The sequence below is a fragment of the Camellia sinensis genome, chromosome 2 (genome assembly GCF_055761805.1).
Source record: "Camellia sinensis isolate YWXY chromosome 2, ASM5576180v1, whole genome shotgun sequence".
In the NCBI taxonomy this organism is placed as follows: domain Eukaryota; kingdom Viridiplantae; phylum Streptophyta; class Magnoliopsida; order Ericales; family Theaceae; genus Camellia; species Camellia sinensis.
This window is the reverse complement of record NC_138962.1, coordinates 105,139,619-105,157,799: the sequence shown is the minus strand read 5'-3', so window position 1 is coordinate 105,157,799 and position 18,181 is coordinate 105,139,619. Positions and strand designations below refer to the sequence as shown.

Here is an 18,181-nt window from a genome sequence, read left to right as displayed (position 1 = left end):
ATTCACTGAAATTCATGCTATCATTTTATTCTTTTAGGTCTATTTTTCCCCTTTCGGTTCCTCTTTTCCAACTATTTTATTTTATTTTATTTTACTAGTGAGATTTGAACTCAAATTTCATGTAAGTAGAGAACACACCCTAGTCTAACCTCTAATGTTATTGCTATATTGGTTAATGACTACAATTTGACTATTTCATTGTATTTTTATTAGAGTGTTTTCAACCTAAATGCTCTATTGGGTTAATGAGAACAATTTTGCTTATGCAGATGGATGTCGATTGTCATGGATGATGATACTATACACAATGCACCAGTTATGGACAATATTGCTATAGATGATGACCCTACTGGTGATGATGTTGACATTGTTTATGAAGATATCCTTACTCAGCCATTTCCAAGAGGGCCAGCTGATCTGTCAATCTTAAAAGTTTTAAAAGTCAAGTTGCCGCAACTATTTGGAATGGTGCTGATGAAATAGGGCCCTTGAAGTGTCATAATCACTTGTCCAAGATTCGTTCGTGGTCATGGTAGGAACAAGGCAACACTGCTACATTTGTAAACATTGTGGAGTTGTCAGGACTTGCACACTTAGCTCGTTGCACATACCACTTTCAACAAAATCATTGTGTCCAATTTTGTTGAGAGATAGCAACCGAAGACAAACACATTCCATTTGACGATTGGAGAGATGACTATCACATTGGACGATGTCACTACTATCCTATGGCTTCCCCTTGTAGGCAAATCTATTAGCATGCGCAAGTTGTCAAAAAGGTGGGCTATTGCATTAGTAGTTAATACGTTGAAAATTGATGAGCAAAAGATCAGACATGAGATGTCTAGTGCTTGAGGCAATTCAGTGAGGCTTGAGTGATTGAGGGTACACTGTCACAATGTTACAGACGATTATTCAATGGAAAGAATTGCATATGCAGGTAGAGCATACTTGCTATTTTTGTTGGGTTGTACACTTTTCAATGACAAGACTGATACTAGGTTCCTCATTGTTTATTTGAGTTTGTTATCCGATTTGATGACTATACCTTCATATGCTTAGGTGCTGCTGCATTAGCATACTTATACAAATAGTTGGGGTACACTAGTAGGTCCAATGTGAAATAAATAGCCAGTTACATAACACTTCTTGAATGATGGATTTATAAGCACTTTCGTAGATTCCGACCACACCTCAATACGAATTATGCTCAACACATGCCACATGTTTACCGTTGGACTTCTCAGAAAGAGTCTAGTGAAGAGATACAGTTGCAGGCTTTTCAAGAGGAGCTTAATAGGTTGGTTGTACACAATGTAAGGCCTTGTTTGGCATATACTAAAAAAGTCAAAAAGTCAAAAAATCACTATCCTATTTAAGTCACATCATCTTATTTAAGTCACATCACCTCTCTACCACATCACTTCAAACCCAACCCATATTTCACAAAAAGTCAAAAAGTGCACTTATTTAGAAACATCCCAAACAACCCCTAAGTTAAAAAGTCCTTCGAAATTGAAACTTTATTTCATACAAATTTTATAGTTGTTATATCTTATAGTTGTTATTGTTTGTAGGTTATTTGGGATCCGTATCAGAGTTTCAGAGATGTCTATCTGTGTCATCTAGTTATGTTCTACCACGGTTGCCTGAAGTGTTTGGAAGTAGTTGAACAATATCACCTTGATAAAGTTTTAAGACAGTTTGGCAGAGTGCAAACAATCCCTAATCCATCACTTGGCCCTATGCGTACTTCTTAAGGAGCCATAGCTCCATGCTACAATGTTATGTATGCATACTTGGACATCATTTAGGAGACATGGGACAACCATGTGTTATCTGAGTAAAGGAGGACTACACCGATATGGCAACCTTAGGGTTGTGTTTATAGTTACATGGATTGGTACCAAACTATTACCTATATGTATTGTCACGACCCGAACCTGCCCCCATGGGTTAAGGACATAACCGGCCAGTTATCTTGAGATTACCTACGGCCTTAAACCAAACTAGACATAACTCATCAGAGTAAAAAGGGCCAAACGAAAGCAAAATTTAAAACTTTGTCCGTAGAGCTGTGCTTACATGGCACGCCATAACAAACCATACATATATCTGTTAATAACTCATATCAAAATACGTACCAACACAAAACTCTGTACACACAGGATCATTCAAGTCTAAGTCAGCCAATCAAAGCTATATACAAATGTGTCTAAAGTCTTCGCCAACATGACAAAATAAAACAAGATAGCAAAAGGGCGGAGATGAGTCTCGTGCGTGAGACGTAAGGGCTGACTCTTCAAAACCTTGGTTGTTCCACACAAACTTCACTGGGGCTGGGTTTGGACCTCTCTTAGCTCACCTACAAACACATGAATGAGCGTGAGCAAAAGCCCAGTGAATAATATTGAATAAAGAAGATACATTAGAACAACATACATCAGACGGCCTTGGGCCCAATTCATGTCAAACGGCCTTTGGCCCATTTGTCTTCCATTCATGTCAGACTGGCCTTTGGCCCAACCATTCTTTCAATCATGTCAAACTGGCCTTTGGCCCATTCATTCTATCATTCATGTCAGACTGGCCTCTGGCCCATTCATTTATCATTCAGATCATACTGGCCTCTGGCCCATGCATTTATCGTTCGGGTCATACTGGCCTCTGGCCCCATTCATTTATCATTCAGATCATACTGGCCTCTGGCCCATTCATTTGTCATTCAAATTAACGAACTTATAAGACTTACATAGAAGTAAGTAATAGGACAAATAACATGCTTCAGATATCTTTATTAAGATATTACTCACAGTGATCGGCTGGTTGATTTGCCCTGAAGCTTGACCCTACACATCATATAACACATATGGGTCACAAATGATTCAATCCGTTCTTAATTCACATATTCCTCTTTAGGCTTCATTCTTATCCTTTTAACACATTAATAATGCTCAATGCATGCCTAAGAGTGCTTGGAAGTGAAAGAGAACGGAAAATGAAGCACAGAATGCATTTTCAAAATTTTAGAAACAGGGGTCCCCACTCAAGCGTGGACTTCCCCGTTCGAGCGAACCCAATAAGTCTGCAAAAGTTCTGGCTACCTTGATTTTACGCTCGAGCGTGGACTCGGGCGCTCGAGCGAAAAGTCATCCTACATAGCTCCCCGCTCGAGCATGAACTTCCTTGGTCGCGCGGACGCCATGTCTGCAAAAAAAAATACAGGGAGCCCGAATTTTACGCTCGAGCGGCGGTTTTCCCGCTCGAGCGGACATCATGAATTTCGGGTTTTCCAGCAATGTTCTTGAGCTCAAACTTGCTATTCAAAAGCTCTAAACACATGATTTCGGTCCAAAACATGCAATTACATTATATAGCACATGGATGTAAACAACATGAAGCCAATCACCCAAAATCATGGTCCAATTATTCAAAATCAATCATGGCTCATGCTTTCAACCTCATATAAGCTCCACATTTTTAATAATCAAACATGCATGCAAATTTTGACTTCATTTCTATTTTAAATGATGCAAATGGTGTCCATTCTCATGAAACTTAACAAAAACATGCTTGAATGTATTATCCAACCCTCAATCTTTTATAATTGACATGCTACATCTTAGATTATACAAATTTATGGCAATTCATAGCAATTCTATGCATGCATGTACATATCTCATCAAAATCAACACAACTCATGATCTAACTCACCATTTAGTCTTCAATTCACAAAAACACAACTCAAACTCATGAGCTAAGGGTTGATTACTCACCTAGGAGCCTTAATCTTCCAAACTTATGCTTAACTCTTGAGTTGGTCCCCAAATCACTCAAGTTCAAGATCAAAACTTCAATTGTTTCCCTCTCCCTCTCTCTAGCCGACCCTCACTCTCCTTCCTTAGAGCAATTTTCGGCTCAAATGAACAAAAAGGGAAATTGAGTGTGTAGTGCCCCTCTTTATAGGTCCCATTAGTCACAATTGATTAAAATTAAATAATTGAGCACTATAATACCAATTTAATCTATTTAATTTGATCTAAATCAATTTTCAATTAAATTTCACCGTAGGCTCTAAAAATTACGCCAATCACAACGGTGCAGTCAATTTCGGATTTGGTGGCCGATAAGGCCTTCAATTTAAAATTCCAAAGCAGGTAATCAAACAGATATTCCTACGGTGAACAGATAGAAATTTAAAACCACATATATTCATATAAATGGCACACAAAATCATATCAAATACATAATCAAATTCACAACAAGGACCAATTAGCATATTAAGGGACAAGGTTATCACATGTATGTTCAAAACCTAGTGAATATTCATCATTATCAGTATCCTAGCCAAGATGCACAAGTATCATCTTTTTCATTTACATTAAAACTTATGTATGTAAACTGTTCAGACAATGTATATAATGTTGTACTTGTTCTCTTAATGTAGCGTATGTCACAGATATATTAGATTACTTATCCTTTCATTGAGTCTGGCTATGAGGACAGTGTTGAACATCCTGATAGGCTTTACTACGCAATAGATGCAATTGAACACCTTTTGCATGATCAGCACATTGGTGAAGTTGCACCTAGCACATCCACTCAGGATCGGTCTGCACTTTGCTCTTCTACTGCATATCGTTTTGGAGCACATTACACTCGCCGATCACGTAGTTGATAGTAGTTCATAATGTTATATTAGGTATTTTGTGATGGTGTTGGTGGATGTACAAGGAGACAAATATTATTATTATCTTTGGATTATGTACTTTTTGGATGCTTTGGTAGATTTAGTAATTTAGTAGTAGGTATTTATCAGTGGTACTCTTTAATATTATTATTACTCTTTGTATTATGCATAAAAAAACATGTATTTTGTGATGATGTGGATGGATTGAACTACTAGTTGATATTATTTTGTCTTTTTGGATACTTGTTGGTTAATATTATTACTCTTTAACGGTAGTTGCACTTGGTTAATATTATTTTTATTACGTTTTGTGTTCAAACAATGTAAACAATATGATATCCATTTCATACATAAGACAACTATAACTTATGTGATATTCCATCAAAAAATGGCCATTACAAAATCCAAGGGCAAAATGATATCCATTTCAGAACTCCGTGCTATTATAAATCATAAAAACTAATCTCTTAAATCTTTTAAATATTCTAGAACTTCTCTCTAATACATCAGTCAGTGTCAACCATATCAAATGTCTCTCGAGTACTTACATTAGGTCCTATGTTGTCTTTGAATTTCTAAATGTGGCTAACATATGTATTCTCCTATTTTGATGCACAAGGGTGATGGTGAACTCGCCAAAGCACAACAATGGGAGGAACCCGATGATCGGCCTCCAAAAATACGTGCATGAACATGCAATGAAATTGTCATAACCGAAACCCGCCCCTATAGCTTTAGCGTTATAACCGGCCAGTAATCATTGAATTACCAAAGGCCTCTGAACAAAATAACATATAATTAGTGGTTGCGGAAGCAAATAGATAAAACACATTGTCCATGGAGCTGTGCTGACCTATATGGAACAAAAATTTAAACTTTATATACAAATATGTGACGTCAAAAATAAAGTCGTCTTACATCACATTCATTACAAATGGAGCAAAAAGGGAACTGAGCCCCATATACAAATGAACAAAAGTTTGCTCGTATATCAACAGAAAACAAAGTCTTAAACGTTTACAAAACATGCCCATAAGGCTTAACTTAATCCGAAACCCCCTCGGGAGGTACAAAAAGGTAGCTGACACAACAAAACTCCAGGCAGCAGCTTAGGCCTGGTCACGCGCCTGGTCACCTACATACATAATATAAATAGTGAGCGGAAGCCTAGTGAATAATAACAGAGTAAAGAATTTAATAAATGATGTCCTATAGAAGATTTTGAATCAGAAACAAATTCAGTTCCGCATACTTAACCAGAGATTATAGCAGTTATATATGGTATATCCATTTAGCCGTCATATCATATCAAATTTGCATAGTCGGTACCGACGACCACAGAGGTCCACATCTTGTGCACAAGTAGCCATAGTATTGTTACCCCCAGGCGAGGGCCACGTGAACATAGGCCTTGGTATTGTTACCCCCGGGCAAGGGCCACATGAGTATAAGCCACAGTATTGTTATCCCTAGGCGAGGGCCACGTGCATATCAGCCACGGTATTGTTACCCCCGAGCGAGGACCACGTGAACTATAGATGCCACAATCACATTTCAGAAAAATGGACACTCATTCATGATTTACAGATAGCATTCCAAGTAGCATTTCAGAAAAACAGATCTTATTACATCATATAGAAAATAAATAAAGTTGAACATAGCTTTACTAAGTTAATACGCATAGTTGGCTTCAAAGGTAGACATACAGAGTAGAAAAAGCTTACGGCGCGTGACCTACACAAACATAAAAGATACATTCTTGAAACATACACTCGGATATAACTTAACCCAATACATTCATTCTTAGTATGTTTCTAAGTCTTATCCTTATTATTATGTCTTAACCATGGCCTAGGAATGCCTAGGACGCAATGAGGCTGCTGAAATGTACTTGAAAACACTTAGGCAATATACTGAAAATAGGGGCCTCGCTCGAGCGCAACTTTTTTCGCTCGAGCGGAGGTTAAAAAATGTGAGTAGTCGCTCAAGTGTAACTTCCTTCGCTCAAGCGGTCTGTAAATTTAGCAAAAGTACTGGTTGTGTGAATTCTCCGCTCGATGGCCACTCGATGATCACTCGAGCGTGAGACTGAGGTCCTCGCTCGAGCACAACTCTTGTCGCCCGAGCGATCTACAAAAATGGTAAACTTCTTGGAGCATGTATTTTACACTCGAGCCAACTTTTGGTCGCTCGAGCAGAGGTGCAAGACACAGAGTGGTCGCTCGAGGGAATGAGTAAAATCTGGAATTTCCAGATTGCTCTTCCTTGTTCAAAACTCGAATTCAACACATCAGAACTCATCCTTTTGGGCAAAAAACTTAAGAAAACTTGTGTGTGAACTTGGAAAACATCGAGAATTCAAGATCATTTCGTAAAATCAAGGCCCAAAAGCTTGCCAATTGTGCAAAACAAAACTTAATTCGTTGAAAACATAACATGCATGAGATGGTTTGGCTTCAAGGCTTCCAAGACATGATCATTTGGTATAAAAATGATGCAAAACAAGATGAATTCTCAAAACAAAGGTAGACTTAGAATATGCATGTGAGAATTACTTGAAATTTAACTTAAAATGTAAGCAAATGTGCATGCATGCATAATATGGCTCAAGTTCATCCATTCTGGCTCAATCCTTGCATTATTCAACTAAATTCTCTTGAATTTATGGTCTAGACATCATAGTATACAATTCAAGGGTGGAATTCCTACCTCAATCTCTCAATGAAGCTCTAGTTGGTGAATTCTCTAAGGTTAAATACCAATTTCCTTGAATTGTCTAGCAATTTCTTTCAAGCTCAAGTGTTAATCTCAACCCTCTTGGTCTCTTCTTCCTCTCTCTCACGTTTGTCTCTTGTAGGCTCCAAGATTATGATGAAAAGGTGACTCAAGTGGTGTGTATAGGCCTTATATAGGCTTGCTTAGGAAATTTAATTAATCTTAACTTAAGCTAAGCAAATTGACTTTAATTATTTTTTAATGCGTTCCAAATCGAATTTTAATTAAACTTACCATAAAATTCTAAAAATTCTAATTATCACAGAAATCAAGTCAATTTCCTAATCGAATGCCGATAAGGCCTTCAATTCGCAAAACAGAACAAAATCGGAGACAGATATTCCTACGCAAAACAGATAGAAACTCATATAGCACATAACACATGCAATTAATAATTTTCACCTTAATTACTCATTAGGCATTCTTACTCATGGTTTAACGGTTAATCATAGGTCGGGGTTGTTATAGTCTTCTCCCCTTAAAAGAGTTTGGTCCTCCAAACTCGAATTACCTTCGTTTTGGAAGAATACCGGATCTAGAGGGAACAAATCTAGGTGCCTCTTCATCATATCTTCCTCGATCTCCCAAGTCACATAAGTCCCTCCATGGTTTTGCCAATCAATCTTCACCAATGGGATTTCCTTGTTTCTTAATCTTTTGATTCGGCAATTAATAATCTGTATTGGCCTATCTTCGTACGTATTGTCATCTTTCAGAAGCACATGAGTCGGCTCAATTACATGGAATAGATCTCGTACATATTCCCGAAGCATCGAAACATGAAAAACATCATGTATATGTTCTATAACCGTCGGTAGGGCTACCCGATACGTCACTGGGTTGATCTTCTCAAGGACTTCGTATGGCTCAACATATCTTGGTGCCAGCTTCCCTTTCACACCAAACCGAGTTTGCCCTTTCATTGGCGTTACTTTGATAAAATATGTGATCCCTAACTTCATATTCTCTATCTCTTCTTCGGACATCGACATAACTCTTTTGGCGGTTTTTTGCAGTTTTCAATCTTTGTTGAATCAATTTCATATTTTCCGTCGTTTCTTGCACAAGTTCCGGCCCCAACAAAGATCTGTCACCTATCTCAGCCCAACAGATCGGTGAACGGCATTTTATACCATACAGAGCTTCATAAGGAGCCATCCCAATACTTGAGTGATAGTTGTTATTATACACAAATTTGGCCAATGGTAAATAGGCCTCCTAATTGCCTTGGAAGTCCAATACACACATTCGTAACATATCTTTCAAAGTTTGATTGGTTCGTTCAGTTTGGCCGTCTGTTTGTGAATGGTAGGCGCTGTTCAGTCGCAGTTCAGTTCCCAAGGCCTGTTGTAAACTCTGCCAGAATCTTGACATGATCTTAGAGTCTCTGTCTGATACGATAGATACAAGCATACCATGTAATCTCACAATCTCATTCACATAAATGTTAGCTAACTTAATTGCATTGTAAAAAGTTGTAACAGGCAGAAAATGAGCAGATTTAGTCAAACGGTCAACTATGACCCAGATAGAATCCATACCTCGAGAGGAGCGAAGCAATTCCACAATGAAATCCATGGTAATGTGCTCTCATTTCCATTCCGGTATTGGAAGCAACTGAAGTAGTCCAACGGGTCATTGATGTTTGGCTTTAACTTGTTCGCAATACAAACATTTAGCCACATAGTCAGCGATACTTCTTTTCATTCCAGGCCACCATAAATTCTGTTTCAAGTCTTGATACATCTTTGTATTCCCCGGATGCATAACAAATTTGGAGTTGTGGGCCTTAGTCATAACACGTTTTCTCAATTCAGAATGGTCTGATACACAAAGTCTACCCTGAAATTTCAATACATTTTTCTCTAACACAAATCCTGACTTTGGCTTTGAGTCAATCTCATCAACAATTTTCTTCAGAGACTCATCTTCAAGTTGCTTCTCACTAATTTCTCCAATGATGGTAGGTTGAGCAGAAATGGCAGCTAGGATTCCACCTTGTTCACGCAACACAATTTCAATCTCATTTCTGTCTAGGTTACATAACAATTCCCTCTAGCCCTCTAGCCGATGAGCAAACATGACAAATTTCCAATAAATTTTTGCCTCAAGGCATCCGCCACTGTATTAGCTTTTCCTAAATGGTACAAAATCTGCAAGTCATAATCCTTGATTAATTCAAGTCATCGCCTCTATCTCATGTTCAGTTCTTTTTGGGTGAATAAGTATTTCAAGCTTTTATGCTCAGTATACACCTCGCAAGTTACACCATACAAATAATGTCGCCAAATTTCCAAGGCAAACACCACAGCTGCTAGTTTAAGGTCATGTGTTGGATAGTTCTTTTCATGTGGTCAGAGTTGCCGAGAAGCATAAGCAATCACCTTACCATTTTGCAATAGTACACATCTTAAACCTTTGTAGGAAGCATCACTATAAATCTGAAACCCATCGGTTCCATTAGGCAAGATCAGAATTGGTGCAGTTACCAGTCTAGTTTTTAGGTCTTGAAAGGCTGACTCTTGTTAATCATTCCAATCAAATGGTACATTTTTCTAAGTCAGTTGAGTGAGTGGCAAGGCAAGCTTTGAGAAATCTTTCACAAAACTGCGATAATAGCCTGCAAGCCCCAAAAAACTTCTAACTTCAGACACATTGGTTGGCCTTGGCCAGTCTACAATGGTTTCAATTTTCTGTGGGTCCACTGATATATCATCCTTGTCAATCACATGTCCCAAAAATGCTATGTTGTCAAGCCAGAATTCACATTTGGATAGTTTTGCATACAACTTCTTTTCTCTTAACATCTGTAAAGCAGTTCTCAGGTGATATTCATATTCTTCCCTGCTTTTGGAGTAAATGAAGATATCATCAATAAACACAACAATAAATTCATCAAGAAATTGTTTAAACACCCTATTCATTAGGTCCATAAAAGCTACAGATGCATTCGTTACCCCAAATGGCATGACTAAAAATTTATAGTGCTCATATCTCGTCCGGAATGCGATTTTCTCTATATCTTCTACTTTAACTTTCAATTGGTGGTATTTGGATCTAAGGTCAATTTTTGAAAAGACTTGGGCTCCCTGTAGTTGGTCAAATAAGTCATCTATTCGAGATAGTGGGTATTTATTCTTGATAGTCACTTTGTTCAACTCCCGATAGTCTATACACAACCTCAAAGATTCGTTTCTCTTTTTAACAAATAAAACTAGGGCACCCCGAGGTGAAGTGCTCGGTTGGATGAACTTCTTGTCTAACAAGTCTTGAAGTTGGCTTTTTAATTCTTTCAACTTAGAAGTTGACATTCTATACGAGATTTTGGAAATTGGTTGTGTTTCGGGTACAACATCTATAGTAAAGTCAATTTCTCTATTAATTAACTCCCTGGGCAATTCAGTTGAAAATGCATCAGGAAATTCATTTACTACCGAGATGTTCTCTATGGTAAGACTATTAGAAATCACAGTCAAAACACAACACACATACCCTCTACATCCCTTCCTAAGTAGTTTAACAGCTTTCATGGCAGAAATCAAATATTGGGGAGGGGGAACTACCCCATTCCCAGTAAACGCAAATTTAGGTAAGCCAGGTGGACGAAACACAACGGCTTTATTCACATAGTCAATAGTTGCACAGTAATTCATCAACCAATCCATACCTAGTATGCAATCAAAATAATCAATACCCAATGGCAATAAATCAGCATACAATGTCACATCACCAATTACTAGTTCACATGTCGGATAAACATAAGTATATACCATAGAATCCCCAAATGGTGTAGAAACAAACAGTAAATAATTCATAGGTTCTAAAGGTCTAGTCAGTTCCCAAAAAAAGACATGCGACATAAATGAGTGTGTAGAACCAGAATCTATCAGGACATATGCATTTTGGTTACAGATGGAAATTATACCTAACACCACAGACTCGGTGTTCTGTACATCCCTGGGTGCTAGGGCGAACACTCTTCCTTGTCTCAGCGTCTTATTTCCCGTGTTACCCTTAGCATTAGCTGATGCATTTGTTCTTGCTATAGAAGTAGACCCGGCTGAACTTACTATAGGACGATTAGCATCATCAGATCTCAGCAGATAATCTCTAACCATGTGGCCAGTCTTGCCACATCGAAAACAAGCACCTGATGTACGATAACATGTGCCTTTATGCTTTTTTCCGCAATCGGGACAATTTAAAATAGATCCATTACTCTGACTAGAGCTACTGGAGGATCCCGTATTCTGCCTTTTGTGAAAATGACCGACCTTTCTTGAAATGAAATCTGGATCATTTACCCTTCCATTCAGTTGTTGGAGCTGGAGCTTGTTTCTTTGCTGCCAAAATGGCCTCTGACATCAATGCTCTATCAATTATTTCCACACATGTATGCAACTTTAAAACGCCAACTCAATCGAAACGTCCAGATCAAATTGTCACGCCCTCAAAATTAATCTATTATATATCATTGACATGCATTATTTAAAGAAGACATTTTATTAATTCATTCATCAGAGTATTACTAAATAATCAAATAAAATGCCCTACAGGCTTACATCTTTCCAAGCCAACACTTGGTTACAAACATTAGAGTTCTAACTCAATACAAGAAAAGCCCTAGGCTTGAGTTTTTACATGTGCTAACAAATAAAAGCAAATAACAGAACAAAAGTCTTCTTCAATCCAGAAGCCAAACCCTCCCAAGCTAATTCCTTGGAGGTAGTTTATCACCTGAACCTGAAAATGATGTTCCCATAAAGGGTGAGCCACAGCCCAGTAGAAATATACTAAACCACATATAAGCAATGAATAAAGCAATAGCATTCAATAGATGGTTAACCAAGATAATCAATTACTTTATTTTACAGTCTCATGACACTATTGTCTAAGATACATTTTACTTTCCAATTTTATCAACATGGCTCAGAATCTGGCCAAACTTACAACAGTGAATCACATATATCATATTCACATTCTTCCAATATCAACTAACAAATGAGACTCAAGCTCAAATCAAACACTTCATACTTCCAGATTGATACACATTTTAGTGCTGTATCAATAAAACACTTCTATATAAATAAGCACACATAAAAGTGATGCTAATGGAGTCCATCCCCTATCTCCTCCCAAACAAAATCCGGTTTAGAGGTCCATCCCCTATCTTCCCCTAAACCGTGGAGTACATCCCCTATCTCCTCCCACACACAAACAATGTATGCAAATGCAATGCTCAATCAATACACGTATTCTCTGTATCAATGCCACAGTCAAAATTAATGACTTAACCCATGTGATTAGTTCCAGTTATTCCTAATCCACATGCAATGTCTACAACAATCATGACTATCCTCCACCGATAGTCCAAAACAGTTATTTCTAAACTGAAAATAACTATGTCCACAATTCAATAGACAAATTATTCAAATTATCCAATTATGCCATTTAATCAATGAATTCCCCAATTCCAAGAATTACTTATACAAATCAATTCAATAATTCAACTAAGGTTTCTCCCAAAATTTACCAAAGTATTCCCAACATATTAAAATACCAAAACTTAGAACATAACCTATAAAATGGAGTAGAAAATCCCTACCTCAAAGAAAACAACCCAAAAAGGTGAAGAAAGAGATGAGTGCCCAAAATACCAAAGTGCTCCAAATCGTCAAATGCTCAGATTAAATGGTAGCCCTTGCCTCACTCTATCTTTTTAATGAAGGATCTAGGGTAGAAACACACCCTAAGTGGATCAAATCTAAGAAAGAAGGTGAGTAGGGAGAGAGAGAAGTCGAACCTGGGGTTTTGAATCAAAAGAATATGAAAAAGACTGATCAAATCCCGCTGCTGTGTATATAAACTGGACAGGCTCGCTCGAGCGAAGACTTGGTCGCTCGAGCGACCAGACACAGAGAAACTACGCTCGAGCCAAGGAAGCCTTGCTCGAGCCAACAACTCAAATGCTCGCTCGAGCGAAAGAAAGCTCGGTCGAGCGAAGAACTCAAACCCTCAGGTCTGAATCCAGACACACGCTCGAGCGAAGGAACTATAGCTCGAGCGAAGGATGAACTCACTCGCTCGAGCGAAGAAAAGCTCGCTCGAGCCAAGAATGCACAGCTACAGGTCCAAATCAAACACTACCTCTCGCTCGAGCGAACAACTCCTCGCTCGAGCGAAGAACCAAAAACCTGGACAGCAACTCTTGGTTTCTAAACCCAACCAACCTGAAACAAACCTGCCCAACACATCCTATAATTCCAAAAGAGAAAATAAGGAATAACAACAACAACCATTATACAATGACAGAATCTACGGAACAGTCCGGATACAATAATTAAATGGGAAAAGACCGGGGACGCTACAACCTCCCCCCCTTCAAAGAATTTCGTCCCCGAAATTAGGCACAAATTTGAAAACAGGGTTTTTTTTTTTTTTTAATACCCAAAGATAGTATATAACAATAATAAACAATTTAACCCAATACTGGTCACTTCATCTTTTTATCAAGAGGTATCCCACACAATATATATAAAACAACATATATTTCAACCTGCACCACTATTATGCATCATTCCTTTCAATGTTAACAATTTCCATATCATATTCAATTGCATGATATATATAACACATCCAACAATGTAACCAACATATACAATGTTACACTAATCTTCTATAATGAAACAAGTTTCAAGATACAGCCAATTACCAAAACATACTCAATGTTTTACAACTTAAGACATATGTAAAGCTCTTAAGTTCAACAATATAACAGAATCTAGTTATAAGATTACAAATCAACAAACATGTCCGGATATTTCTCGCGGACTTCCAATTCACGTTCCCAAGTGGCTTCCTCCACTCCGTGGTGTTTCCACAAAACTTTGACCAAAGGGATGGTCTTGCCTCGCAAGACTTGATCCCGCCTATCCAATACTCGAACCGGTCTCTCCTCATACGAAATATCCACATCAACCACTAAATCGGTCCAATCCAACACATGTGATGGATCCGGCTCATACTTCCGAAGCATACTCACATGAAACACGTCATGTACTCCAGACAACTGCGGCGGCAAAGCTAAACGATAAGCAGCCTCGCCAATCCTCTCAAGGATCTCAAACGGACCAATGAATCGAGGGGACAACTTCCCACTCTTCCCAAACCTCATCAAACCCCGTCTAGGTGATATCTTCAGAAAGACATGATCACCCACCTCAAACACCAAAGGTCTCCTCCTACGGTCGGCATACGATTTCTGACGACTCCGTGCTGTAACAAGCCTCTTACGGATAAGCTCAACTTTCTCCGTAGTTTCCCTCACCAACTCTGGACCCAACAGAGGTGCATCACCCACCTCGGCCCAACACACAGGAGATCTACACGGTCGGCCATACAAGGCCTCAAATGGTGCCATACCGATACTAGACTGGAAACTGTTGTTGTAGGCAAACTCCACCAACGGCAAGTGCCTCTCCCACGACCCACTAAAGTCTAGAACACAACCCCGAAGCATATCTTCAAGTATCTGAATAGTACGCTCGGACTGTCCGTCAGTCTGAGGATGATAAGCCGTGCTAAAGGTCAACTTAGTGCCTAAGGCACTCTGCAAACTCTGCCACAACCTAGCAGTAAAACGAGGATCTCTGTCTGAGACGATCGTCACTGGGACCCCGTGCAATCTCACTATGTCCCGAATATACAAGTCGGCAAGATGATCTACCGAATCTCTCATGCGCATAGAAATAAAGTGCGCCGACTTAGTCAACCGGTCTACAACCACCCAAATAGCATCACTACCCCGCTGAGTCCTCGGAAGACCTACAACGAAGTCCATAGTGACATGCTCCCACTTCCACTCGGCAATAGGCAAGGGTTGCAACAAACCCGCTGGCCTCTGATGTTCGGCCTTCACTTGCTGACAAGTAAGACACTTAGATACGAAAGCTGCCACGTCTCTCTTCATACCCCGCCACCAGAACTGACGACCCAAATCCCGATACATCTTAGTGCCTCCCGGATGCACCGCAAGGCGTGAATGATGAAACTCTCGGAGTACCTCCTCTCGGCAAGACTCCGGCACAAACGGACGGTCTCGGTATCTCACGCTCAGGTCGGAATACACCGTCAAACCTTTCTCATCCTTTCCACTGGAAATCTTCTCACGGAGAGATTCTACCTCAAGGTCACCTCTCTGAGCCTCTAACACTCGAGTCACAAGTGTAGGCTGTGCAATAACAGAAAACAAGGCTGCAGCCTCAACGGATTCGCCTATAAGTAAATCAAACTCTCCAAGTGCACCCAACATCTCCCACTCTCGGATGGCTATACTAGCTATGTCACCAACAGGTTTCCTGCTAAGGGCATCGGCCACCACATTGGCCTTTCCCGGATGATAATGCAACTCAAAGTCATAATCCTCTATGAACTCCATCCACCTCATCTGCCTCAAGTTTAAGTCTTTCTGTGTAAATAAATACTTCAAACTCTTATGATCCGAGAACACCTCGAATTTCTCACCATAAAGATAATGCCTCCAAATCTTCAAGGCAAATATCACAGCTGCTAACTCTAGATCATGTGTAGGGTAATTCTGCTCGTGAATTTTCAACTGACGAGAGCCATAGGCAACTACATTCCCTTCTTGCATTAACACACAACCCAGACCCTCTCGTGAGGCGTCACAATAGACTGCATAACCCAACCCTCTCTCTGGAATAATCAATACTGGAGCGGTAGTCAGTCTAACTTTCAACTCCTGAAATGACTTTTCACAAGTCTCACTCCATACAAATTTGACTCCCTTCCGAGTCAGTTTAGTCAATGGTGATGCTAACCTGGAGAAATCTTTCACAAACCGACGGTAATACCCAGCTAACCCCAGAAAACTGCGGATCTCAAATACACTCTTAGGCTGTGCCCAATCCTGCACTGCCTCTACCTTGGATGTATCAACAGACACTCCTTCACCGGATACCACATGGCCTAAGAATTTGACTTCTTTCAGCCAGAACTCACATTTCCCAAACTTGGCATACAGCCTATGGGCTCTAAGTAACTCAAGCACCACCCTCAAATGTGCCTCGTGCTCCTCCTCAGAAGGCGAATAGATAAGGATGTCATCCACAAAAACGACTACAAACCGATCCAAGAATTCCCGGAAGATCCGGTTCATCAAATCCATAAAAACTGCCGGTGCATTGGTGAGCCCGAATGGCATCACCAAAAACTCATAATGGCCATACCGCGTACGGAATGCCGTCTTCGGAATATCCTCTTCCCTGACCCTCAACTGGTGGTAACCCGATCTCAAGTCTATCTTAGAGAAACAACGGGAACCCTTCAACTGGTCAAACAAATCATCGATACGAGGCATAGGGTACTTATTCTTAACCGTAGTCCGATTCAATTTCCGATAATCTATACAAAGTCTCAAAGCACCACCTTTCTTTTTAACAAAGAGGGCCGGTGCTCCCCACGGTGAAACACTAGGACGTATAAAGCCCTTATCTAGCAACTCCTGGAGTTGGATCTTCAACTCAACTAACTCGGCTGGGGCAAAACGATAAGGTGCCATGGAAATCGGCGCCGTGCCGGGCACTAGGTCAATAGAGAACTCAATCTCCCGATGCGGTGGCAATCCAACAAGATCCTCGGGAAAGACATCCGAGTACTCACAAACCACCCTTGGCAACACAATCTGAGTCTCATTATCCTCACTAATCAAAAGGTTAGCTAGTAGCCCACTAAGCTCACTCCTTCCTCGTCGAACATACCCCGGTGGCAACACATCACCAACCCGGTCCCCCAGAAAATGAAAATACTCTCCGCTCACGGTACAACAAGTGACCCTCTGGCGGTAGCAATCAATAACTGCCCGGTATGATGATAACCAGTCCATACCCAAAATAACATCGAAACCCCTCATAGGCATAACTACAAAGGAAAATGGGATTCTATGATAATCAACCTCTATATCACAACCCCTAACGCCTTGTTTCAAAATCAATTCACCCCCAAGAGGTGATATTACACATATAGGAGATGCTAACTGTGCTAATTCCAACTCCAAAACAGATGCAAATACAGCAGACACAAAGGAATGAGATGCACCCGTATCAATCAAAACATTAGCAACCGAGTTGCAAAACAAGAAGGTACCTCTCACAACTGATGGTGCTAGCACAAGATCCTGCGCGGTAACAGCATACACACGCCCAGACGACCTCTGTTCAACCTGCTCAACCCTAGGAGCATAAGATTGCTGCACCGACTGAGACGATGAGGCCCCCTGATTGGCCTTTGAGGCCTGACCCGACTGAGCTGGCTGCTGACCCTGAATCGGCCTCAAACCAGATGCACCAGATGTGCCACCCAACTGCGGGCAATACCTCTTCATATGCCTTGGCTGACCACACTGATAACACGAGAGTGGCTGACCTCTACCCTGACTCTGGCTCTGAGATCGAGCCGAAGAAGATGCTGCTCTCTGAACTCCTCCCCTCTGAGGACAAACTGGAGACTTGTGGCCCAGCTGGCCACACTTGAAACAGGTAATGTCTCCCTGACTGCCTTTCCCTGAACTAACACTCGGTACAGGAAAAGTCGATCGAGAAAAGCTACCCTGAGACTGCTGGGGATTAAAACCCTTCTGTCTCCTACCATCATTCTGACCATCCTGACTCCTCTTGGAGCCCTTCTGCCCTTCCTCCT

General features: G+C 40.2%; 1 protein-coding gene across 1 annotated transcript; it reads right to left on the bottom strand.

The window, feature by feature from the left end:
• Window positions 1-2,805: 2,805 nt before the first annotated feature.
• LOC145817205 (uncharacterized) lies at window positions 2,806-8,388 on the bottom strand. The gene is made up of 2 exons (XM_082912731.1): window positions 7,977-8,388; window positions 2,806-2,849 (listed from the first exon to the last, which is right to left on the bottom strand). The coding sequence occupies exons 1-2, from the start codon at window positions 8,386-8,388 to the stop codon at window positions 2,806-2,808; spliced, it is 456 nt and encodes a 151-aa protein (XP_082768857.1).
• Window positions 8,389-18,181: the final 9,793 nt, after the last annotated feature.

Excerpts from the sequence above, each read along its gene's own strand:
- LOC145817205 (XM_082912731.1), bottom strand. The coding sequence starts at position 8,388 with ATGAAAGGGCAAACTCGGTTTGGTGTGAAAGGGAAGCTGGCACCAAGA. Across the intron at positions 2,850-7,976 it reads GGTATTCTTCCAAAACGAAG|GGTCAAGCTTCAGGGCAAAT; the intron begins GTAATTCGAGTT and ends TATGATGTGTAG.